General features: G+C 37.8%; 2 protein-coding genes across 6 annotated transcripts; one reads left to right on the top strand and one right to left on the bottom strand.

Moving 5' to 3' along the window:
* The first annotated feature begins 1,292 nt into the window (after positions 1-1,292).
* LOC110751219 (homeobox-leucine zipper protein PROTODERMAL FACTOR 2) lies at positions 1,293-5,620 on the top strand. 5 transcript variants are annotated; one of them, XR_015835406.1, is made up of 10 exons: positions 1,293-1,463; positions 2,024-2,114; positions 2,398-2,874; positions 3,200-3,304; positions 3,421-3,465; positions 3,563-3,763; positions 3,860-4,031; positions 4,170-4,438; positions 4,806-4,950; positions 5,042-5,183. XR_015835406.1 is itself a non-coding variant. In XM_088252627.1 (10 exons), the coding sequence occupies exons 2-10, from the start codon at positions 2,028-2,030 to the stop codon at positions 5,387-5,389; spliced, it is 1,755 nt and encodes a 584-aa protein (XP_088108753.1). In that variant the 5' UTR covers positions 1,294-1,463; positions 2,024-2,027; the 3' UTR covers positions 5,390-5,620. The 5 variants fall into 5 exon arrangements, 4 of the variants coding, with proteins under 4 accessions (XP_088108754.1, XP_088108753.1, XP_088108751.1 ...); XM_088252627.1 differs by having other exon boundaries at positions 1,294-1,463; positions 2,024-2,066; positions 4,852-4,950; positions 5,042-5,620; XM_088252625.1 differs by having other exon boundaries at positions 1,295-1,463; positions 4,852-4,950; positions 5,042-5,620.
* A 7,881-nt stretch (positions 5,621-13,501) lies between these two features.
* On the bottom strand, positions 13,502-24,250 carry LOC110751218 (AP-5 complex subunit zeta-1). The gene is made up of 16 exons (XM_088252120.1): positions 23,971-24,250; positions 23,608-23,748; positions 22,772-22,863; positions 21,883-21,979; positions 20,855-20,898; positions 20,504-20,592; positions 17,617-17,708; positions 17,383-17,529; positions 16,680-16,827; positions 16,477-16,553; positions 15,737-15,808; positions 15,320-15,367; positions 15,108-15,235; positions 14,488-14,647; positions 14,078-14,288; positions 13,502-13,770 (listed from the first exon to the last, which is right to left on the bottom strand). The coding sequence occupies exons 1-16, from the start codon at positions 24,079-24,081 to the stop codon at positions 13,721-13,723; spliced, it is 1,707 nt and encodes a 568-aa protein (XP_088108246.1). The 5' UTR covers positions 24,082-24,250; the 3' UTR covers positions 13,502-13,720.
* Between the last annotated feature and the right edge of the window lie 319 nt (positions 24,251-24,569).

Raw genomic sequence — 24,569 nt, 5'->3', positions numbered from 1 at the left:
GCATTAATTGAACTTGATCAATCTCGTTGATTGATTAAAGTGGAGCACCTCCTTACTTGAGGTGCAATGAGGCAAGAAGACGATTGCCAATGTGAAAACTCTTGAAGATTTCCAGAGCTGCTTCAAGGAGGTTCAAAGATACTCTGGGGTGCAATGATCAAGACTTGGTTTGACTCACCAAGGTGGAGATTGTTAGGATTTTGGCTCGTCAAATATGTCCTAGTTGGTTTAGGATTGTTTTAGGAAAATTAGAGGTATATCGATTCTTGTCCTAGAGGGATTAGGAAAGAATTTCAGTTTTCCTTATTCAATTTAGATTTGGATTTCTAGAAGTCTATTTGGTTTTGGATAAGTGTAATTTCCTAATCCACTTAGGAATAGGAATTCAATTAGCCTTAGGACATGTAAGCCAACTCTATATCTATAAATAGGGTGCGGCAAGGCTTATTTTGTAGGAGAAAAACAGCTAGAGATAGCCAAGAGTTTTGAGATTAGTTCTAGGGTTTGCAAAAGTTATGTAATCTCTATTATTAATCAAAGGAGCGGTGATTTCTCTAGGTAGAGAAATCACAACTGGACGTAGGCAAAAGTTCTGCCGAACCAGTATAATTCTTGTGTGTTTCTAAGTTTTCTAATCTTTGCTAGTTTAGTCTATTGCCGTTCATTACATTAAAGAACAAGATCCAGTGTGCGGGTTATTTAACAAACCAACAAACCAACAAAAGGGTTTAGTTGCTATGGCATAAGTCTACATCATTGTTAGGTCTTAGAAATCATTCCCACCAAAGCTAAGATTAGTTTCATAAGCCCTTAAGCCACCCCAACACTAACAACCAACATGGTTTTAGTAACTGTATAGTTGCTAAGGCCTTTAGCCATCAATTTTAGTTGGTTAGTGGGTTTAATACTTAGAAAGAAAATGGTGACTATAGCTCAATATTGTAGTAGTGCATGCATTGCCTGTCTTCTTTGTTGCACCGATACGTGGGTTTTGGGGGGTATGCGTGTATCCAATACGCCGTTGATATGATACAGCATCGATACGGCCTCGATATGTATCCGATACGCCACGTGGCGTATCGTGGACTTTTCTGACCTGTTGACTTTACGATACGGCTCCGATACTTCGTCGATACGGTCATGATACGGTAACGATACGTTTTCGATAGGTCAGGGGGTAAAAGCGAAAATATTTGGAAAATTTGGGGGTGATTTTGAAGGTTATTGAAAATATGGGGTTAAAATGTAAAATTAAAACTTAGAAGTTCAAAGACTCTGCCAATATCGAGAGGCTAGGTCTTTTGGGTCTCATTCAGACAGAAAACAAAACAGAAGACGAAGGAAGAAGGAAGGAGGAAGAAGGAAGAAGGAAGAGGACTCACCAGCGCCGTCGCATCTGGCCGTCGTAACCATGGCCGTCGCCATCTCAGATTCATTTGGGGTTTCTTACGCAGCAGCTCAAGGTTTTCGTTCTGTTTTCTTTTAATAAGCTGCTCTGCTGTTTTGTTAATTGGGTATATAATTTACAAAATTGTTGTGTGGTTAGTTTGTGAAGTTGGAATTGTTGTTAATTAGATAATAGGTATATGCTATATGGGTTGGGTATTTACCGGTGATGAATGAAGTTAGAGCTTTGAGAAGTGATTTCTTATGTTTTAATTTGTGCTTTGTTTATGGATACTTGTATTTTGTGTGTTTTGTTTAATTTGTGCTTTGTTTATGGAGATTTGAATGAAGTTATGTGTTTTGTTAATGTTTTGAACTTATTATGGATGAAATATCAATTTTCAAATTTTCAATTTATATTATTATTTTTAAATATATATTATTTTAATCGCTGGTGCCGTACCCGTATCTTGCTTTTTGGAGATTTGCCGTATCGGTGTATCCGTATCATATCGCCGTATCCGTATCGGTGCAACATAGCCTGTCTTTCTCTTGATGATCACCTCTCTAGATATTTTGGGAAGTTTTAGTTGATGTCGTCATCATTCTAATGGCTTTCACGTTTTTGTTTTTTCAGAGTAATGGAAGTGTGTGCACGATCAGCTGGGAAGATTACTAAGGTAGAGGGTTACTGTGAATCCGGGTTAGATCTATGGGTTGATTTAAAGGTAATCAAGAAAAATGTAATGGGGATTGTGACTGAACAGAATTACATGTTTTTTCCTATATTTGTGGGCAATATTTGTACATCTTCTTTCATTTTTTTTGCTGGGATTATTAGATGTGAAGAATGTGGAAAATATTATAGTATCATCATGATCTACTTTGAATTTGTGCCATGTTAACCTCACTCTTACTTCTCATGGATTTTGAGTTTCATTTGACTTTAATTATTTTTTTATTTATATTTTTATAAAACTCAATATCTTCTTCCTTTTGGCTAATTTTCAGATAGATAGCAATCCAGAAAATGATTTAGATCATAGTGACTTGCCTCAACCCACTGCGTCCCCCCAAGGCTTTTCAACAAGAGTGCAACTCACAGATTTGGGGTCACAACCAATTCTTGGAAGCAATTTTGATACCAATGAAAGAGGCAGTGACCTACTCATGTCAGCCTCTCCAGATGCTGATGTGAGCACAATCAAAATCAGCAAACAAGCTTCTAATGCAATGGAAGAGCTTTCAAGCATGGCTTTTGCTCAAGAGCCTCTTTGGCAAGTTGACATGGCAAGCAATACTGAAATGCTAAGTGATGTCGAGTATATGAGAGTGGTTAAGGTGAGAGAATGTCAGTCGCCCCCAAGCTTGGACGTTGGCAACTCTCGTGAACTTGAACCAGTTCTTGCAGTTAGTTCTGAATCTTCACGAGCAGTTGAGTACTTCGAAATTAGGCCTATCAGCATTATTGAACTTTTGATGGATTTGGTAAGTTCTCTTTTGATTAAACTTATTTAGTGTTTTTCTACGAAACAAGTTTGAAAAGGAAAAAAAAGGGGTTTTTACCATATAAGGACAAATAGGCAGTAACCAAGACAAAATGGTTCAGCCCCTCAAAAATTGGACAAACCGGTCTAGAGACATAAAAGTTATTTCATGTAACTTTTGAACAGTGACTGGATCGGTTTGTCCAATTTTGGAGGGACTGGACAATTTTAACATTTTGTCTTGTGTGGACTTTTTTTAATCATTTTCTATAAAATAAATCATGAGATATTATCAATTGATTGCTTATATTTTGATTGATGATCAGGAGCAATGGTCACTTGCTTTTTCCAATATTGTCTCTAAAGCAACACTAGTGGGAGTTTTGGCATCAACAGGAGTGGAAAGACACTACGATGGAACTCTCCAACTGGTAATATATATAAATAGGAACCTATGTTTCATCCAACTATAAATGTTGTGTATATGCTTCATCCTCCTATCATGAGATAATTATGACAAAGTGCATTATAGTTTTGCTAAGCGCAGTTGTCCAAGCGTGGCGACTACACACAATTTGATGTGGGATCTACTGTGAGTCCCACACTAATTATGGCTGACACTAGCATTAATTATTCTTATAATAACCATTGTACCGTAAAGTTAATTATCAGGTTATTGTTGTTTCCAGATGAAAGCCGAGTTTCATGCCCCATCACCACTTGTTCCAACAAGAGAGAGTTCTTTTGCAAGGTATTGTAAAAAGTTAGGCAGTGGCTTGTGGGGAGTTGTTGATGTGTCCCCGGAAACGTTGCCCCAATTTCCATCAAGAAACTTTCGAAGACGACCATCAGGCTGTTTGATTGAAGAAATGCCAAATGGATGCTCTAAGGTTACTAGATATACTTATGTTAATTGGCATGGTTGAGAAAAGCATAGTTAATTAATTATCAATATCTGATGCAATTAATTTTTGTTCATATGCTAGGTTATATGGGTGGAACATGTGGTGGTGGATAACAGACTGGTTCATCATTTTTTTCAGCCGCTGGTCACTTCTGGTTTTGCATTCTGTGCAAAGCGTTGGGTTAACACTTTAATTCAGCATTTTCAATGGTCTGCAACTGTAAGGGCTCCAAACAGTCCTACCGATCGTGGCGGTAATTAATTAATTTGTTTCATGCATCTTGATAAAATCAAGTGAACTATATTTGAAAATTTTCTTTTGATTACATCGATTGACTTGGATTTAGATGCACCAATTAAATAGCTAAGCTTTTTCCCCTTATTTTGATTAGTGATTATACTGCAACCTCAAAGAACATTCTTCTTGAAGTTTTCGGAGAGAATGGTAAAAAGCTTTTTCATGGACATCAGTGCTTCGAGAGAGAACAAATGGATGCCATTTCCAGTGTCGGGTGCTGATATAATGATATCGACAAAGAGTAGCACAGATGACCATGGGAAGATTCTAGGTACCACAACAGTGTTTGCTACTTCCGTCCACCTTCCAGCCCCAAGTAAACAAGTATTTAGTTTACTTCGTGATGTCAAATTTCGGAGACAGGTATGTTTTCTGAATTTTGAATATGCAATGTTTTCTTAAAAAAGAACAAAAAAAGAGGAGCATGCAAGTAGCTCTTAAAGTGTGCATAAAGATTATGTTGGTGCCTAGGATTAGATTGGATAACTCATAACATTCAAGGTATGCTGAAGTAATAAATGAAGGCTGAGATGAAAGTTTTTGTATTCTCCTGGGATTGTAAGGATAAATCTCATTCATGACTAATCAATCTTACCTTCAACTTGACAAAATTTGAAGGTTTGCCTTCATAATTTCTTCATTCAACATACCTTGACTTTAGTGGGTTATCCAATCCAATCCAATCCTAGACACATATTTTAACTATAATCCTTTCATTAACATCTGTCAGAAAGAGATCGATCATGTCTTCCATTTAACTTGTGAATATAAAACAGTGGGATATCTATGGACGCAATCATAGATTCGATGAACATGCTTATATAAGCAATGGCGACAATCCAGAAAATGGGGTTTCTATATTGCGAGCCATTAATGTGAGTTGCAGATAAATTCTAGGTTTTTTTTCCTTTATCCTTTTAAATACATTTAAGCTTAATATAGAATTGCTTGATTTTATTTGTATAGGATGAAACAAAGAAGATTAAAGCATTGTACATGCAAGAGAGCTATACAGCCTCGACAGGCTCATACATAGTTTATGCACCCTTTGATTATAAGCATGCCGAGAACAAGTTGATGAAGGATGAATGGCCAGACCACATACCTATCTTGCCCTCAGGGTTTTCTATCCTTCCTGACAGACCGATCCACTGGGACGAAACTGGTGGAAGTCTTTTGACCATTGCCTTCCACGTCGTTGCTAAATCACCAACTGATGAACGTGAGCCTTCTAATCAACTAGGGTTCCTTATGCACAACATTATCGCAAAGACTGTGATGTCAATCAAGGAGGCCCTAGGATTCTCTATATGATGTACAAAGCAACTACTAAAACTACAAATGATTCAGCACAAGTTTGTTGTAAGCACTTGAAATCATTGCAAGACGAGGCTCCTTTAAAATGAGGAGCTCCTCTCCACGGCAAATGGAATTTTGATGTGTCAAAACTTCATTTGTTTTGAGGAGCGCCCCCTCAATTTTAATGGGTGGAGGTAAAGCAAATGTTGAGTATGCTTTCAGAAAATATAAGGATTTTCAAACAAATTGTATGCGCAATTAACTCTAAAAGTTAATTTACCTGAGTCAGTTAACCAGTTTTGCCCTATTAGTTTATGTAATGTCTCTAATAAACTGATTACAAAAATCTTAATCAATAGGCTGAGACCTGTTATCTCAGATTGCATTTCTAAGAACGAAGGAGCCTTTGCTCCCGGAAGATCAATCTCTGACATTATTCTTATTGCCCATGAGTATGTTCATGATTTTAAGAGAAAGATGGGTTCTAGAGGAGTTGTGGCGATTAAACTTGATTTAGAAAAGGCCTATGACCTCCTTGACTGGGGTTACATTAGATGTTGCCTCACTCAATTTGGTTTCAATAATGCTTGGTGTGATCGAGTTATAAATTGTATTACTAGCACTTCCTGGTCATTTTAAAGCTTCTCGAGGTATAAGGCAAGGGAACCTTTTATCTCCTTATATATTTATCTTATGGGATTAAAGATCGAAATGGTCTCCCAACTATTGCTCCAGTATCATTTTAGTCCATCAACTAAAATTTTCATTTGAACCGTCCTTAAACTCTTTATTTTGTATTAAGATGGTCCATCTGTGATAGATTCCGTCACTTCTGATTACGCGATGGCCACGTGATTGAGCTTTGAAGGGTATATGCGACTTTTTGAGAAGCTCTATCGTTCAGAAGCAATCAAGAAAAAAATCCCACTCATCGATGGCCATAACAATTAAAACTTCCCACTCATCACAAATATTATAAACAAACCCCATGAAAAAAAATCAAGGAAATCCACATTATCAATTGTCTTTGCCTATGACCTCATTCCAAAACCTTTTTTTCTTGAACCATTTCTATCAATTTCTGTTGCAGTTCTTTCTTTTTTGCTTCCACGGATCTCAATTGTTCTTCATTTGCTCTACCTTCCTCCTCCTTTGCTCTAAGTCTTCTAAGCAAACCAGGGACCACTTGTTTTCCTCTTGGAAAAGTTTCATTATCCACCCACTCGAAAAAATGCATACCTCTTCTGTTATTCTGGAAATCAAATCTTACCCAATTTTAGACATCACCAAGCAATTAAAAATGGAAAAAAACGACTTTTGCAACCCAAATAATTACTTACCCAATTTTTATCTTTGTCCCACAGGCGCAGTACCGACTCGTGCCACTTGAGGTCATTGAAATCTACAACATCGCAAACCTAGGGTTCTAATTTGGGGGTTTTGGTGGAGCTTCTAACAGAAATGGGAGGGAATGCATTCCTACGTTGGCTTGGTCGTTTTAGAGGAGGGTACTCACCTCAAAATATAGTTTTGTCCCTCGATTTCATGGAATAATACACAGACTTCGACGGCAAAACCGTCTTGATACCAAATAAAGAGTTGACGAACGGTTTAAATGAAAATTTTAGTTGGTGGACCAAAATGATACTGGAGCAATAATTGGGGGACCTTTTCAGTCATTAACCCTATCTTATGCATGGAACTGTTTATTAGACACTTTAACAATCTTGCCATGTCTCCAAGAAACATGTGGGTTTTCATCTCCTGGTGGTTTTCGAATTTCTAATCTAGTTTTTGCAGATGATTGTCTTATTTTTGCAAGAGCTACCTCAACGGCTGCAAATAACATTAACAATTTACTCTAAAATTTCTTTGAAGTCTCGGGCCAAAAAATTAACTTACATAAATTCATGGTTTATTTCTCTGCTAATGTTCCTACTAGAGCCAGAACTATCCTTTCTAACCTCCTCCAGATCCAGCATAAACTACTTTAGGTTGGTATCTTGGCATTCACAACATTGTTTTCTGGAATGATCTAGACAATGCTAAACTCATGATAGACATAATCCGAAATAAGTTTGCTGGTTGGAATGCCCAAACTTTTTCTAGAGCTGGCAGACTTACCTTAATTAAGGCTAGTGTCTTTGCGATTCCTAACCATACTCTTTCTTGTTTTAAATGCCTTAAGGAAGTTAGTAAGGAAATAAATAACTACAGCAGATGTTTTTTTCTGGGGTAATGGGAATAAAGTCCCCTCATGGGAGGCCTTGGGGTTTATTCAGCTACTCATTTTAATAAGGCTGCTCTGGCTAAACTTGATTGGATCTATTTATCTAATAATTCCAACTAGTGGTCTCAAATTGTAAAATATTGAAAGAAAGATTGTTTCCTTTATGTTAAGAAGAAGGCTTCACATTTTCTTGCTTGGAAGGCTATTTTAGATGCTCGTTCTATTCTGATCAAAGGTTTGCGGTGGACTATGGGTAATGGGCAATCTATTATATTTTGGACTGCCAATTGGGTTTTCCCTTTTCCTCTCCTTGATTTGTTTTTTGACTTGCACATGATTAATATTGATTATAATGTTTTAGTTTATTATTTTATCCACAATTAAACTTGGAACAGAGAAAAACTTTTGGAAGTCCTTGATGAAGATATATTTGAGAAAATCATAAATATCCCCTACCCATTTCCCTATGCTTGATCGGTTGATTTGGGGGCCTAGCTCCAATGGAAAGTTTAATATTAAAAATGCTTACAAAGTTCAATTGTAGGATGAACTCCACCCTAAAGTCGATCTCCTGAAGAAAATGTGGGGGATTATCATGCTTCCTAAGGTGCAACTTTTTTCATGGTTATTTATAAGGAAAAGAATCCAAGTTGTTGGTGCTCAAAACTAGATGGTCGGTAGTGATAAACACATAATTATAACAATTTCTATCCCTAATCTATATTTGTTAGTACTTTGTTTTATTGATTTTTGCACCAATTAGAATGTTCCATTGCATTTTACGAATCCATTTGCACTTCATTGAAATGTAGGCTAATTCATTTGAATTCTCTATTTGGTAGATCTCTCTTTGAAGTGGCACCCAAACTCTTATCAATTGGGCAATAATTGTTACATTCTATTCTAATATCATGATTTTATATAGGTGCATGTTGGAGCTATTAAGGAGAAAGAATGTGCATGCATGTGAAGCAAAAAGAAAAGAAAGAAAAGAAATGAAGCCAATTCCAGTCAATTTCCGGCAGTCAACTTGCAAAGCCCAAAACATACACTTGTACTGCTCATATGGGAATACATTCTTCATAAAAGTTGTTCCAATGGGTGTCTATTATGACATATCCAAATTTGAGCCCCATTGGATACATATTGAAATCTCAGGCCTTCCTACACCAAGCCTGGTTCAAAAGAATCATTTTTTTTTCAGCAACCAAAAGAAAACCCACATGGGTTGGCAGCAAAAGGCAGCCATAATTGAACACCTTTGAATACCCATGTGAAGAAAGCTTGAGGTGCAGCAGCTAAAGAATTGAAAAGAATGCATGAAGTGCCACACCCATGCCAAAAGAAGTATGGGATGGAATTGATTCCAACCACACTAACTTAGACAAGATGAAGTGGGAGTTATGGATTGTATTGGAATAGGAATGGTGGTGTTGGAATTCATCATGATGTTCCTCCTTCTTAGCCCTATAAATAGAGAAGTCTTCAAGCTTCAAAACACACACCAAGCTCCACAACTCTTGAGCTTTCTCTCCTTCCTCCAATTCTTCTAGTTCTAAATTTCTGTTTTAGTTTTATTTTATGGGGAACTAACTCCCTAGCTAAGGCTAGGGGGAAAGCTTTTAATATGAGTATGTAATTTTCATTAGTTTGATCCAAACTTAAGCTTTAATGTGATTTTGTAGTTTTTGTTCAAATGGAATTTGTAGTTTTCTTTTTTAATTAATTGATGAATGTTTGATAATCTATTTCATGGGTTCAATCATGTTTTTCCCATTGTGTAGTAAAAACTTTCATGCTTTTAAAAGAGAAGAGAATTACTAAAGATTAATAGAATTTTGATGAAGTTTATTTTTTGATAGTTTGTTGCCAATGGTACAAGTTATGTTTAGAATACTTCTAAAGGAAATTAAAAAGAGCTTTAATTATTTTGAACAACTATAATGGAAAATGTTTTGTGGATCAAATTAATAAGAGTTGCATGCTTATGATAAAAGTGGAACCCCAATGCCTTAGTGTTTTAATCAATTGAATTTTCTTTAAATCAAATCTTGCATAAATCTACCTCTCAATAACAATTGTTCTTTTTCATCTCTGTTATTTTCTTTACACCGCTCTCTGTGGAAACGACACTCGGACTTCCGAGCTACACTACTATACGACACCTTCCCTTGGGTTTTGCAAAGTGGTACGAACAGGTAGTGGGCACAACTTAAAGATGAGGTGTGATCTGATCTGCTTTCGGTAGGCACTTCCCTTCGGCACGCTGACGGTGATATGTAAAGAGAGAAATGGAATAACAGTATGTAAGACCTAAGGCATCAGTGTGATACCGACAGAAGGCCTTATGATGCTAAAGTTAGTCGAAGGAGAGAAGAGTTAGCTATTGACAAAGTAAGGGCATAAGTGTCAAATAATTGTTACCTTGTACCCTGGTGGCAAGGGGCTCTATTTATAGAGGTTTTGGGTGTCCTCTTAGTGTGAGATTTCGATGTGGGACTCACGGGAGTAGCCTGGGAGGCTGCCACGTGTCCCAGTGAATATGCCATTGAGGAACTCAAGAGATTCCTACAAGATACCTTATGGGAGGCTGAATTGGCAGGGGGTGTCGAAGGCACCTGCCGATTGTTTACCGTAAGCCTGTGCAACTGGGCCAGCCAGTGTGCAATCGATTGTGGGTGCCGAGGGCAACTACCGATTGTGAGGTTGGGTTTGCCAGCATTGACTACTGGGCCCTGCTTGGTGTTAGGTCATTTCCAGGTGTCATGGCATGAGATGCCAATCAGATATGATATAAACAGAAGTCCACCAAGTTCCTGATTGAGAAGAGACTTCTTGGTTGGGGACTTTCACATGTCTTCGGCATTTTGACCCAGATCTCGATATAGAGATTTGAGCCAGTTATTCGTAGTTGCCGATGATTGTCTTGTAGTCCCCCAAGTCCCCGATCGAGGGGGCGCTTGAAAGAGGGATGCTTGGACCATGGTTACCGAACGGTATGCTTATGATGGTGGTTTGTGGTCCTTGGTTCTGACGATCGGCAAGCGAAGTCAAACGGGTGGGAGGGTGAGTGAAGACTCAACCTTGCACGCTTGCCGTTCGACATGCAATGATGAACGGATTGGGAGGGGAGTAAGGACCCAACCTTGTACGGCTGGGTTCAACATGCGGTGATGAACATATTGGGAAGGGAACATGAGGCATTGGCCTTAGTCGGTGAGGCCCTTACAACCTAATGCCGATTGGAAGGTGTGTAGGTGGGTTAAAGGGTCCTTAACCTCTGTGTAGAATGGCACTGTGAGGGTTTGAACATCCTCCTGCCTGTAGGTTCTGATCCAATCGGAGAATGGTCCAGGCTAAAGCTTCCCCTAGGTTGGGTGTTAAGACTTGTTTTGTTCCTCTTCGATTTGTCTCACTTTTCGGAAGAGGAGTCGAACTACAGAAGTGGTAGATGGTGGGTCATCATATACACGACATGCCGAATGACAAGGTGATAGCTGACGAGAATTGCGCCTCTAGTCTGCATAGCTTGCTGTTCGGTAGGTGTTCTTACCACGGTCTCCGTCTTCCTGGTTTTCATCACTTACAGTTCGGTAGTGTCTGCAGTCTTACTAAGAAAGCTTTGGTCTTTCCAAACGGCAGGAGAGGGTGGTTTTGGGGGAAAGAGGTATGTAGTCTAATTCGTCTGTCTCCTCCAAGCTGAGCGCATCGTAGCTTTAGCTTAGTGGTGACTTCAGATTGAGCACCTTTAGGTGCCGATTGTTAAGTTTGGCGTTGACCAGGATCGGCAATGGTCGTTGTTGCTCTCGTCGGTCTTTCAATTTGTCTCAACGGTCCAAGTAGACTAGGAATTCCCGATGTCGTTCTTCCGGAGAGGGCACGAACAGGTGTCGAGAGGTGAAAGGCTTGGCGGCTGCCATTTGCTTCCCCTTATCGCGACCGTCGGACTTAGGCAGGCTCTTGAGCAAATGCTCCTACCAATGTTGCATGGCCTGTTCGAGGCCGTTGTGCAGCTGAGTTGAATGCATCTGTTGCTCGTTGAGTGTCATCGAGCTTGGAAGAGAGATGTTGTTGTGCTCATGCATCTTTGCCTTATCCTACCATAGGGATTCTATTTGAGCCAAGAGGTTGGCTTCAGTAGTGCTTTTCCCAACGGATGTCTCTGGCAATAGCGTGTTGGGCCAAGGAGCAGGGCTTGCTCCAGTGTTGAGGCTGAGGATATGGCCATTGGGTTCGAGGGATGAAGGTGTATTTATCTTCACTCATCAGAGATATGGGTCAATCAGTGACGCTTTCCACAGACGGCGACACTCTGTTGGTGCTCAAAACTAAATGACCAGTAATAGGCCCAACTAAATATGAGGTGTGATATGATCTGCCTTTGGTAGACACTTTCCTTCGGCAGGCTGAGGGTGATCTACAAAGAAAGAAAGGGAAGAGCAGTATATAAGACCCAAGGCATCGGTGTGGTACCAACTGAAGGCCTCCGATGCTAAAGTTAGCTGAAAGAGAGAGGAGTTAGCTATTGACGAAGTAAGGGCATAAGTGTCAGATACAAATAGCTGTTACCTTGTACCCTGGGGGCAAGATGCTCTATTTATAGAGGTTTTGGGTGTCCTCTTGGTGTGAGGTTTCAATGTGGGACTCGTGGGAGTAGCTTGGGAGGCTACCACGTGTCCTAGTGAATATGCCATTGAGGAACCCGAGAGATTCCTGCAAGATACCTTTTGGGAGGCTGAATTGGCAGGGGGTGCCGAGGGCTCCTGTCGACTGTCTATCATGAGCCTGTACAATGGGCCAGCAAGCGTGCAATCAATCGTGGGTGCCGAGGGCACCTATCGATTGTGAGGCTGGGCTTGCCAGCATGGGCTACTAGGCCCTGCTTGGTGTTAGGTCTTTTCCACGTGTCATGGCATGATGGGCCAGTCAAATATGGTACAAACACAAGTGAGAAGTCATTTGCACAGGTTTCTTTCTCATGTTAACCCTGAGTGTCCCCTGTGCAACAATCAAAGTGAAACTATTAATCAACTGTTTTTTAAGTGCTCTTTTGCTGCAAGTATTTGGAGATGTACCTGAATCCTTCCTGTAACTCTTCAGCCTGATTTTGATGGGATTACTTGGTTGTCTACCCTCTCAAGTAAATCAATTAGTGACAACCCGAACACTCTCACTAAAGCTTTACTGATTTGCTGGGGAATTTGGGATGCTCAAAACAAATGTGTTTTCCAAAATGTTCCTCTCCATCCTGCAAAGGCCCTAAATGTTGCTAGTCAAATTGATATGGACTAGTGGAAACAAAATTTCAAATCTTCTTTAAGATTGCAGTGTGTGACTGACATCAAATGGGAGCCTCCTCCCATGGACTGGGTTAAAACTAATTTTGATGATCTGTTCGCAATAATATGGTTGCTACTAGTTTTATTGTTCATGATTGGAATGGACATGTGTTAGCAAGTGCTAAAAATATTGGTCAAGCTTCAATAACTGTTGGTGAATGTCTTGCCTTGCCCATGCTGTCCATAATGGTTGGCGTAAGGTTTTCTTGGAAGGAGACTCTAAACTCGTTATGGATTGCATCAATTAGGCGGTTTCTATTCCTTGGGGTATTATGATGTTAGTTCAAGATATTTGACTGCTGGTTTTGTCTTGTGAAGAAATTTCTCTTAATCATGTCTTTAGGAAAGCCAATTTCACTGATGATGCTGTATATGAACATCAATATGCGGGCTTAACTGTTGTATTGGACGAGTGCCAAGTCTCACAGGGATTATGTGTTAATTAAATCGATAACCTGGATTAAGATGGATTACGTGCATGTTAATATCTTACAATCTCAACAAATTGTGCCAATGTCATGTACAAAACCCCATTTAATCTAAAGATTCTTGAGGGGATTTTAGTACTTCAAACTATCCACCACGACCACAAAACAATTTATACTCACTTTGTGTTAGAATAAGATCATTTACCATTAACCACTTCATGTCTTCAACAAGTTTAGTCAATCCTACGGGTGATTGATTCAAAGGCAATGTACAAACTAAAAACACTTGTGACAGAGAAAACTGATACAATCTATGATTGCAAACACCTTGCAAAAAATCAGCCGCCATTCATCTTCTTGGAAGAATATCTGAAAACAAAAAATCATGGAAGGGTGGACCTGCGAGAAGGTGAACGCCAAATTTCATAAGGCATCTATACAAAATATAGCATAATGGTGCATGCTTAATTATACACTGCGTATACCAGTTCATAATCCTAGCCCATTCTGGTTCGTGCATACTTTTCTTTTTAAACAGAAAAAAAAAAAAAAACAAAATCATTTTCAACTAGCAACAGGATGTGATGGTACAGATGAATTGATATATTGATCACAGTTCTTGTCGATGCTCTGAGAAGAAGTTTAAGTAAATCCTTGTAACTATTTCAGGGTTTTAGTAAAACAGGTTTTGATAAAGGATCCTAACCTTCTTGTTCGCCAAGAATATAAAACGGAACATGTGCAATCATCTTCGTTGCACCATCACTCCACTTGACAGTGCCTGGGTTCTGCATTTGTCCACGTGAAGGTCGTGAAGGACCCAATACAGACAAGGAAATTGCAGGTTCAGTCATTAAACCCAAATAATCACGAGCCCGCCGCCAGACCCTCACATCTGATATTCGAGACCGAGCTACCTGGGGATACAAAACAATTTACTAGGCGTGAACTGATGAGGGAATTTTTGCAGCACATTATGCTACAAAGGAAATCCACCTCCTCCACTAAAACACATAGAACTTATGTGTAAGAAAATTGTAACAGAAAAACTTAGACACTACTCTGATAAGGAAATAGCTAAGTTTATGAGCTTATGGTCAAAACTGAAAGTAAAACCTTGCCCAAGGAAACCCGTGCCCTAGGCAGCAATTCACGATGGTTGGTAGCCAGCTTTGCAATGGCCGTAACAACAAAACATAGAAGCCTTGATTGGGATGACTTTCTGGAAGTTTGGCTATCTGAGCTAAAGACCGACTCCTGTCCGAGGCCTAGACGGCTTCATAAGAAAACAAAAAGAGAAGAAAAATGTCAGCAAACAAGAGGTTGCCATTGCTACGGACATATATGAGTCAAATCAAACAACGGTTTTATAAAGGGAGATTCACTATTATACCCAATATAGGAGCCCAAATTATAAAAAAACCCAATATGAAATGGACTTTAGAAACACACCCAAAGCCCATTTACAATAGAGCAAAAAGGCTTTTAACTTCTTTTAAATTACAAAACTGCCATTGATTTCTTAAAACAAACCCAACCCAAAACCTCATAAAAAACCCCAAAACACTCAATAGGGCATCAAAGTAATTTAATAATCAAAATTAAATTCAATAGGGTCAGCTATCATTTTTTGGGTTTTTTTTTAGTGTGTTTATAGAAATTAAATTGTGTAGGGTTTATTTATAGTTTTAGTGCTAAGAATGGATATATGACTAAATATCTCTTTTATCTATTACCTAGATGCAAGGTTTTCATACAGGAGTAGCTCTAAACCCTCAAAAAGCTCACGTGCTTCATCTTTATGTGATCCTCCACCCCCACCATGCTCTCCGATGGCCCAACACAATTGTAATGCCAACTCTGTCTATGGAAAAAGAAAAATGTAATACACTCTACATGGAACTACGAGACCTACAAACTTCAACAAATGATGAGGTAATCAACTGACCTTTTCAGGGCTGTCATAAGCTTCCCCAAGCCTGTCCATTATAGGCTTCTGCAAAGATTGAAATCACATTGTAAACTTTCAATCAAGGACAGTAGAAAATATCTTACAATAACATGTTAGTAAAGTTAGCCATGAGTCTACTGCAAGGCATGTATCCAGTATATTTTTCTCAATTTCCATTTTGCCCTTTAAATTTAAACCATATAATTAAGGTTTGAACCAAAACCCACAAGAACTGAAATCCATTACTCCCACCTGCTATCTGGTCAAAATTGTGCACCTCATAATTTCTAATTACATAACTTCAGAGCCTGCTGTGTCACCAACAGTTGCTAATAGATTGAAAAGCAACATACATAATTGAAAGAAATCGAACAATAATAAATGACAGAAGTAAAATTGTTTTTGCAACACTACCTTCAAAAGTGCAATAAAATCTGGAGAGCGCTGAAATGCAGCAAGCATGAATTCTAAAATCCTCTTACGAACCTATAGAAATGCATAAATTCTCATAAATAAGATTCTCCATCTCTTGGAAATCGCATGAGTTACACATATATCATGATGATTCCAAAGTGACAAAGGATGATAAGGGAACAGGCATCATGCAATCAGATTTCACAGAAGTTCACAAGTTTATGATACATAGCTATAAAGAATAATTCAAGCTCAAACCATGCATATAATATGAAAATGAGTAAAGAAGAAAAGTATCAACACCCACATATACCAGGGTAGCACCAAACCTTTTTTTTTTTGGGTACACCAAATCAAGGATAGTGAATCGTAAGAAACAAGAATGATACAAATATTCAGTTTCTTGAAACTATAACACAGTCTCCAATCATCATTGTCCATCATTAAAAGCGAACCAACTATCTTGGGTGCGTGATGTGACTCTAGTGACTCTAGTGACTCTAGTGCCTCAAGTGTGACAAGATCAAAGAAAATGACATCATTAAGGGCGTCATTGTGATACTGGCCAATGATCTTTGCAGAATCAAGTCAAATGAAGTGCATCTAATGATTGGTCCACTTCTATGCATCAATAATCATAATATTGTCCACATCTTTCTGTACAGTCTGCTAGGATGCCAAAAGAGCATTGCAACAACCTCAGCACAAGAAACTTAAAATTTATTTAAATGGATACGCACCTCATATGAAAATTTTTTGTCAGGAAATATTGTGGCATTTCGGGACATGAGTAGGGGAATCAATGCACAGACCAAAGCTGGAATAAAATAGAGAAAAATAACTTATGAGAACAGACAAAAGAAATAAGTTTCAAAAATAAAATCTGTAAACAATAAAATTGATACCAAACTCTAATGAAGAATCAGAGCTATATCTCACATACAATTATTGACATCACGCAATGCTATAGAAAAATACACATCAAGAAACCGTGGTGCCATGCGTAGTATGTGTTTCAGCCTATCAGATTGAGGGGTATTAATTGCAGCCTGTAAAGCTGCAGCCATCCCAGGAGATGTCCAATGGCGTTCCTGAAATACAACATGAATAAAATTTGAGCATATTTTTCTCAAATGGTCAATTCTAAATAAACTTGATGCCATAAAGTAACAGTATCCAGTCATTTATAAATATGCTCAAATCTTGATTCAAATATTTCTGAGTGGTCCAAACCACAGACATTAAGAATCATGCTTAAAGGAATCAAATAACAAAAAAACAAAAGTCCAGTAACAGACCATGTCAAAGTCTTTACTTAATTCCTTGTGATTACAAAAAAAAGAAAGAGTATATGTGATCATCTTGCATCTGCACTCGGTTGAAATGATAAAAAGGATGAATTAAACAAACTGCTTCAAAAATCTGTCCCACTTGCCCATTACACCATTTAAGACAAAAGGAAAGAAAAAAGAGGATACAAATAAGAGAAATGTTCTTTTTCTGTACACTTACAAAAATAAAAAATCTACGTTTCAATTGTATCCTAACCAAGTTTAAACCTTGTGTCACTGCCACTGGCATTAAAACAGCTGTAAGCTGCTCCAGAATATGCAAATGAACATTAGATTAGAAAGAAAAATCCTTACAGCGATGCCATCATTTTCATCCTTTAGAAGATCGAGAAACAGAGGGTCAGCAACATCAATTGTACTGCTGTCCTCTGATTCAGAATCTCCCCCTCCATCTCCTATTGTTGAACCAGTATATGCCTCATCCATAAGTGCGAGCAGCATCTGAATCAACATAAAAATGGTATGTTTAATAGTAGGATTTCTAAAGTTTCGGGTAAACTCAAGTAATTTTAAAGTCTGAAAAATAACCTCAGGAGCCGTACTCTTCTGCATTGAGGCTATGCTGTTTCCAACCAGCGACCCTGCGCTCTTTTCTACCTTCTCCAATGCCACCACCAAAACTACAATATAGTTGAGATGAAAAATTATAAATCTCATGCAAATTTAAGAGAAACTAAGAAAAAGAAATTTATCATAAAGTACACTCAGCCAAGCCCAGAATAACAGGGCTGCCATGATCAGAAAGTGCTTTATTGTTTGAAAGAAAAAACAAAAAGGTAAATAAGTAAAAAGACTCTATGACTCTCTGTTCATACAGTTACAAGTTCACAAGTGTACATTGAGTAGGACTAACGGTAGGAGTGCAAACTATTAGGGAGTTACAATAGTTAATCCTACTAATGATAGGAAATGGTCAATTGTCAGTTACGTTGTTATTAGGCCATAACTCCATATTTATGTTTATGATAATGGCTTGATGTGTATGTGTTCTGTTCCTTTCTACTTTGAATACAAATTGTTTCTATTCAAAAAAAATAAAATAATGGCTTGATGTAACTGTAGATTATTCTCTACTGACTTGTATATATATTGTATAATGATCATATGAATAATATAAGGGAAAATAAGTTTCTACATGGTATCAAAGCTAATGGCTAACGCCGATTAGCGATACTCCAGTTGCCAATATTGAGAGTCGTTGGCGCTCCTAACTCATAAGGGTGTTTGTTTCTGTATAGTCCTTTTTCCTCTCCTCTTCTCCAAGATGAATATATATTTTTTTTTTTCCTCTCCTCCACAGCTCAATGCCTCTTCCACTCCTTAGATACCTAGTCTCACTCCTCATCCATGTTAGTCTCTTGACATGATAGCCAGATCTCTTTTTTCCCTCAGAGACCACATCTCTATTGTTGTTTTCCTTTCTCTTGAAATCTCTCTCCACTTCTTTGTCTCCGTCGAGCTGTCTCTCTTCCCTCTATGAGCCTCGTCAATGCTCACCAAGCCTTATCCTAGTATGCAATCGTGGTTTCTCTCTCCCATGTTTTTCTGATGGTTTCTCTATCGTGGTTTCCATATTTTTCTTCTTGTTTGTTGATGCTGCCCGTCATCGTTCACCTAGCTGTTTCTCTTTCCTCCGCGAGCCTCGTCAACGCTCACCGAGCCTTCTCTGCTGTGCTACACTGCTGCTATTCCCTTGCCACAGCCCTTGTTTCTTCCTCTATGTTGCTGACTTGGTATCGGCCACTCAAGCCCTATCATTGTGTTGCAAACTTGGTATCTCTGTGTTGTCGCTTTGGTATTGACCTCTCACGCTCTATCTCTACTCAATCGGTGTTCTCCTCCCCTCTTAAGCCTAATCTCTTTCTTTGATTTTACTACTGGTCTCTGTCTTGTTCGCTGCTCTTTTGCGCTGCCTTTCTTCTTCTCTATTATTGGTATTGTCTTCTTTTCTTTATAATTCTTTTATATTACTGGGGTATTCTCTTCTCTTCTTTTCAATTGTGTTTTCTCTCTCCCCGTCATGGGTTGTCTCTGGCATCTTGAGTTTCCTTCCTGCCATGAGCCCATGCGCTTCTTCACATCTTGTGTCCCTCTCCCTCTCTTGACTACTTTCTCCTTTTGATGGGTGTTCACTTTTCTCATCTTTTTCTCTCCTTTTTCCATCTTTATTTTGAAAGGATTCTCTCTATGTGTTTTGCCCACAATCTCTTTTCATTTCTCTGTCTCACTTAGTTTCCTTCTTTATTTCTTATTATTGTTTTTTAGGTCAATAACCCCTCTTTATTTTAATCTTTATGGGCCTCTAAGCTCTTGTGATGATCTTTTCTTTATTACTTCTCTGTTCCCATGTGGTTTTCTTCCTCATACCTTATTTTATTTTTTCTATGGTGCTTTGAAATTCAAACTTGCCCATGCTCTCCTTTTCTTTTCTTTGTGTTCAAAGTTGGTTTCACCTCCTATCCTCTACTACTGTGCCGCACCCTCTCTTAACCCCATTATTCCCTTCAAATATTCCTTATGCTCTCTTTGCAGGAATCCCTTTCTGCTTACCCTGTGATGAATTTTCTTTTGTTTCCACTTCCTCTCTTCCTATGAGTGTTAACTTTTTTTATTTTTCTTATTTTGTGCAACTTTTTTTTTTTCTACATGGCTACTTTTCTCGCTTACCGCATGCTCTTTGTCCTACCTAGAGGGTGATTCCTAGGCAGAGCTATGTTTCTCAGGTGCCTAAAGTTGTTTCCTAGGTCCATTTGACTTGTATGTCAGCCCGTCATTTTATTCCTTCCTTCCATAAGCCCATGCACTCCTTCACTTCCTGCCTTTCAATGGGCATTATGTTTACTTTGTTTCTCCCATGCCGCTGTTGCAACTCTGGAGATTGGAGTTCTTCTTTTTGGTTCCCCTTACTGGACTACTACAACCGACTGCTGCCGCCATCTCCATTACCATGTAGTTTCTTCATTCAAATCTTGTTGTGCTGTGTGCGCTCGATTTGCGGGGGAGTATTAGGGAGTTACAATAGTATCAGTTACAATAGTTAATCCTACTAATGATAGGAAATGGTCAATTGTCAGTTACGTTGTTATTAGGCCATAACTCCATATTTATGTTTATGATAATGGCTTGATGTAACTGTAGATTATTCTCTACAGACTTGCATATTTATTGTATAATGATCATATGAATAATAAGGGAAAATCAGTTTCTACACAAACCATCAGCAGTAATAAGACCTCGTTGTTTATATGCTAAATGGTGGGACTTTGCAACTGACACTTTGGCTTAACTACTTCAAAATTATCTAGACCCAACCAGAGTATAAGCTCTGTAAGGTTAAATAAGCCAAGAGATAAAGTGCCATCAAAGAAATGCAGCGAATACAAAAGATAAATGTGAACTGAATAATCAAACTCACTTGGCAAGTCCACTAAAGATGGAAATAATGGAAGAAATGACCCAGGAGACATCAATCCTGGAAAAACCTTCATAAATGATTTTTCTAATCTGCAGGGAAATTCACAAAGATGACAACTGTTGGCTTCTCTTTATTTAGAAAATTTATCAAATCAAGTCATCTATTCACTATAAGGCCAAATGACAATTAGAATCGAAAAAAAGTATATTTGTAATGTACATATATTCAAAGTGTCTGTGTACAAAGCTAACAATTTGGTCATATGTGATGTGACATGTTTATAAAAAGACAAGTATAAATAGAAAAGGTATCTTTGAGCACAAAATCAAATGAGAGGTACAAAGAACTCACTTTTCCCCATTCCATGCAATCAACTTTAACATCAACGGAAAGAACTGCAGACACATTGTTAAGGTTAGAGATACAGGATGGAGTTATTTCACAACATTCCGTAGGATACTGCTGATATTGAAAAAGGATCACATAAAAGGAAAAAAAAAAAAGAGGAAATAAGGAAAAAATAGAAGTATAAACTTATAAATGCAATTTGAAATACTTTGACTACAAGGGCACTGATTTTGATAGGCTTTACCATTATCAGAATATTATCAAGAAGCAAGAATTGTCAACTAACCCACAGTTTACATCTCAAATTACGAGCATGATTCAACTTTTTATATTTCATAGCTTTCAAAAGTTGAGTCAAGTATCGTAACTTAGACATGTTTACTAAGTGATTCTTTGTAATTTACACGTGAATGTAAGTGTTTATTGCATTAGATGCAAAACAACTACACAATTGCGAAGTGCCACCAACACTTTTGAATAATATGAAAATACAGACTTCAACACAATATTTACTTTTGCTAACAGGTAGATGTCATACTATTTCTGATGCAGTACAGCCCGTAGGTATTAAATTAATCACTTAACAATCGAATAGAGAAGAATATAAGAGATCGAGGAGAAGAAATATAGGTCGAAAAGACGAGACAAAGGACAGAAACAGTAGAACAAAGAAGAATATCAGAGGTCGAGGAGAAGAAAATATAGATCGAAGGGACGAAATCAGAGAGTTCTTCTAGGAAAAGGTTTACTCTTTGAATTTTAAAGAACTACATGGGGTTATTTATAGAAAACTAAAACCTAGACATAATAGGATAAAAATCCCTTGCTTAAACAGAAAACCTAACCGAAATAAAATAGGAAACTTAAAACTAGAAATCTGGAAATCTGGAAAAGTAGAAATCCTACTAGAATTGGGAAAACTAGAGAATCTAGGAAACTAACAAATACATTAGGAAACTAATAAATTTAGGTCCTATGCGTCCTGCATCAATTTCCTTACAAACAGAAAATGATGTAGATATCAGTCATACCTGAGGAAGTAAGGTAGGGAAAGAAGTTAAAAGTTTTTTCTTGTTGGCATTCAGAAAGTCAATGGTTGCTTCTGCAACAACAGGATCTGCAAACTCACTGCAACCAGATTAGAAAATTTGAAGTGTGATGGCCATCATATTTGTAGTTAGATTTCATACAAGGGAAATGGAAAATTTATGTAAGAATATAAGCAAGAAAAGAAATGCTCGTTTCAACACCAAATGGAAAGTAGTGCAGATGATATTTCAGTTAGTGCATTTTTTGAAGTTTAAACATTTATAACTTTCTCTTTAAAGTACAAAAGAATCTAGAGAGTACTTTTCGTGTCAATATGCTTCTTATTGACTCTATCCTTGACATGACATCATATTTAACATTTAACAGGCAGAGACCCTGACATGAGTCCATGGACAACTATAGAGTTAAGAACATCTTCATCATCAGAACTGACATATTCAAAGAACAAATCAAGGTTTTGTAAAGGAGGACAAGGTGCACAAAGTATGTCATTCTTCATTTCATCTCCTGCATCAATTGACCCAAGTATTGGAGCTTGAAATAGACCAATGGAACTTAGGTTTCATACTGGAGAAGTTTCAAAACACTGAAGTAACAAATAAAAATCTTCCTTTCTTCCATTTTATCTTACAAAATTTCTAGAAGTTTGCAGGTTAATCTTGCCACAATTTTTTTTTTTTTCCTTTTCTTGTAGTAAAAACCAAACAAATGATTATGATGGAGCAACTGACTACAAAAGAGCAACTTCCATGTCATACAACTAATTACTAGGTAGATGTCAACATAGATAAAGGAGAAACCCAATTTCACTCGATATCATATACTTTTAAGCAGCCTAAAAAATAATCTGAAATGGTGTAGATCATTTACCGGCTCAAGCATGAACGGAAGAATGTCCTGAGACTGGGATCAGCATCATGTAGAACTATCTCTCCAAAATCAAGGTAAAATTGAAGAATGGCCTGGCAGAAAAATCAGGGTAATTGAAGTTTGAGCAAGGCATCTTCCAAAAAGAAAATTTATCATACACGCCAACCTCATCATTGGAAAGAAAAAGGTAACACCAAAAAAAAAAAAAAATGGAGACGGTGGATATGACTCTTTACCATATCCACTGTTGTGGCTTTGTCAATAAAATGTTCTCAGACCAATAAAAAAGATGACACTGAAAGAAGAGATTCTCTTTTACATTCTTATCGCTTTCCCATAGATTAGTGAAACTTCTCCAGAAAACCCTTCATCTTATTGCTTACATAAGTGCAAGCCCTAGTGAACAAGCATTTATTTATTATCTTACAAGGGAAAGCACAGACCTTAGGGAACCCAGTAGAAAGCACTTCCAATTTATTTTCAAAATGAATCATGAGTTATTTACACCAACAATCCATCGGGTTTTTGGCTTTTTCACAAAACACCCTCAGGTTTACACGAACGCCCCTGAGGTTTCAGCATGGAAAAGTCAAATACTCAAATGGATATGAAACCTTTAGCATCACATATACCTATTTCTGGTGCTTTCTGTAAGCATCCCAATACCATTTTCTGTACCGTCTAAATTCTAAAAACACTACGTGACATTAATCAACAATTTTTATTTTTATTTTGGTTTCATTTCCTAGTCTTTTCTCAGAAGTTAGACAAAATGAAACAGTAACAACACAGGGCTGAGTAAAAAAATTAAAAAGAATGGAAAAGATAAAACGAACCAGCAATAGAAGGCCAATAGAGGTTTCAGATTGAGACAGCGAAGCCACTGAGCGTTGAAAGAGCTTGTTAATCTGCGGATAAACTCTAGCCACCAAATCCTCTGAATTCTCATCTTTACACAATTCATATAGCTTCTTCACCTAATCAACATTTAATTCAACCAAAAAAACAATATTTTATTTTAAATCAGATAAATGGGAAAAAAAGAAAAAGGAAGCCTCTTAGTGTATGTTCGGTTCATAATTAAGCTCAGCTTTTGATTTTCCTTCCTCTTTTTCTCAAGAAACAAACAGAGAGTTAGGAAAATGATGAGATAGATAGAGAGAGAGAGAGAGAGAGAGAGAGAGAGAGAGAGGACTCACGGATTGGAGAAGAGAAGAATCGGAAGCAGGATCATTGGCGACGTTGGAGTCTCTGGCACTGCTCGATAAGGTTCTCAGATGCCAATCCCAATCGCGGTCTCTATCGCCCATTTCCTCCCTTTCTTTTTCTCAAAAACAAAATCCCAAGCGTTTTTTCTTTTCTTTTTTGGTGCTCCAAATCTCAACTGTTTTCGTAGCAAAATTTGAAACAGAAATTTTGATTTATTTCAATTGAAGCAAAGGTCTAAAACATTAACGAGAGAGAGAGAGAGAGAGAGAGAGAGAGAGATACGTTGGGGAAACTCACAGCAAGCACACACAGAAAAGTGAAAACAACCGCTCGCTGTGTGAAACGGCGGGTCGTTACGTGAAGTTAATTCATGTCGTTCAATGTACCCGGGAATTTATTTTATTTTATTTTTCTTTATAGAAGCGATATTGGGTAGCTGTGGGCACAGTTTGGTCCGGTTTTGACGAAAAAATTATCCAAGGTGGTCCAGCGGCTTGCCTATAAACCAGTTCGATTGCCGATTTTGAACAGGAATCTTTTTTCTTTCTTTTTTTTTTTAAATTTTAAATTTTTACAAAATTCAACTAAA

This window comes from Prunus avium, chromosome 4, assembly GCF_965620075.1.
Source record: "Prunus avium chromosome 4, drPruAviu1.hap1.1, whole genome shotgun sequence".
Lineage (NCBI taxonomy): Eukaryota > Viridiplantae > Streptophyta > Magnoliopsida > Rosales > Rosaceae > Prunus > Prunus avium.
Note: the sequence above shows the minus strand (reverse complement) of the source record. Positions and strands in the feature narration are given on the sequence as shown.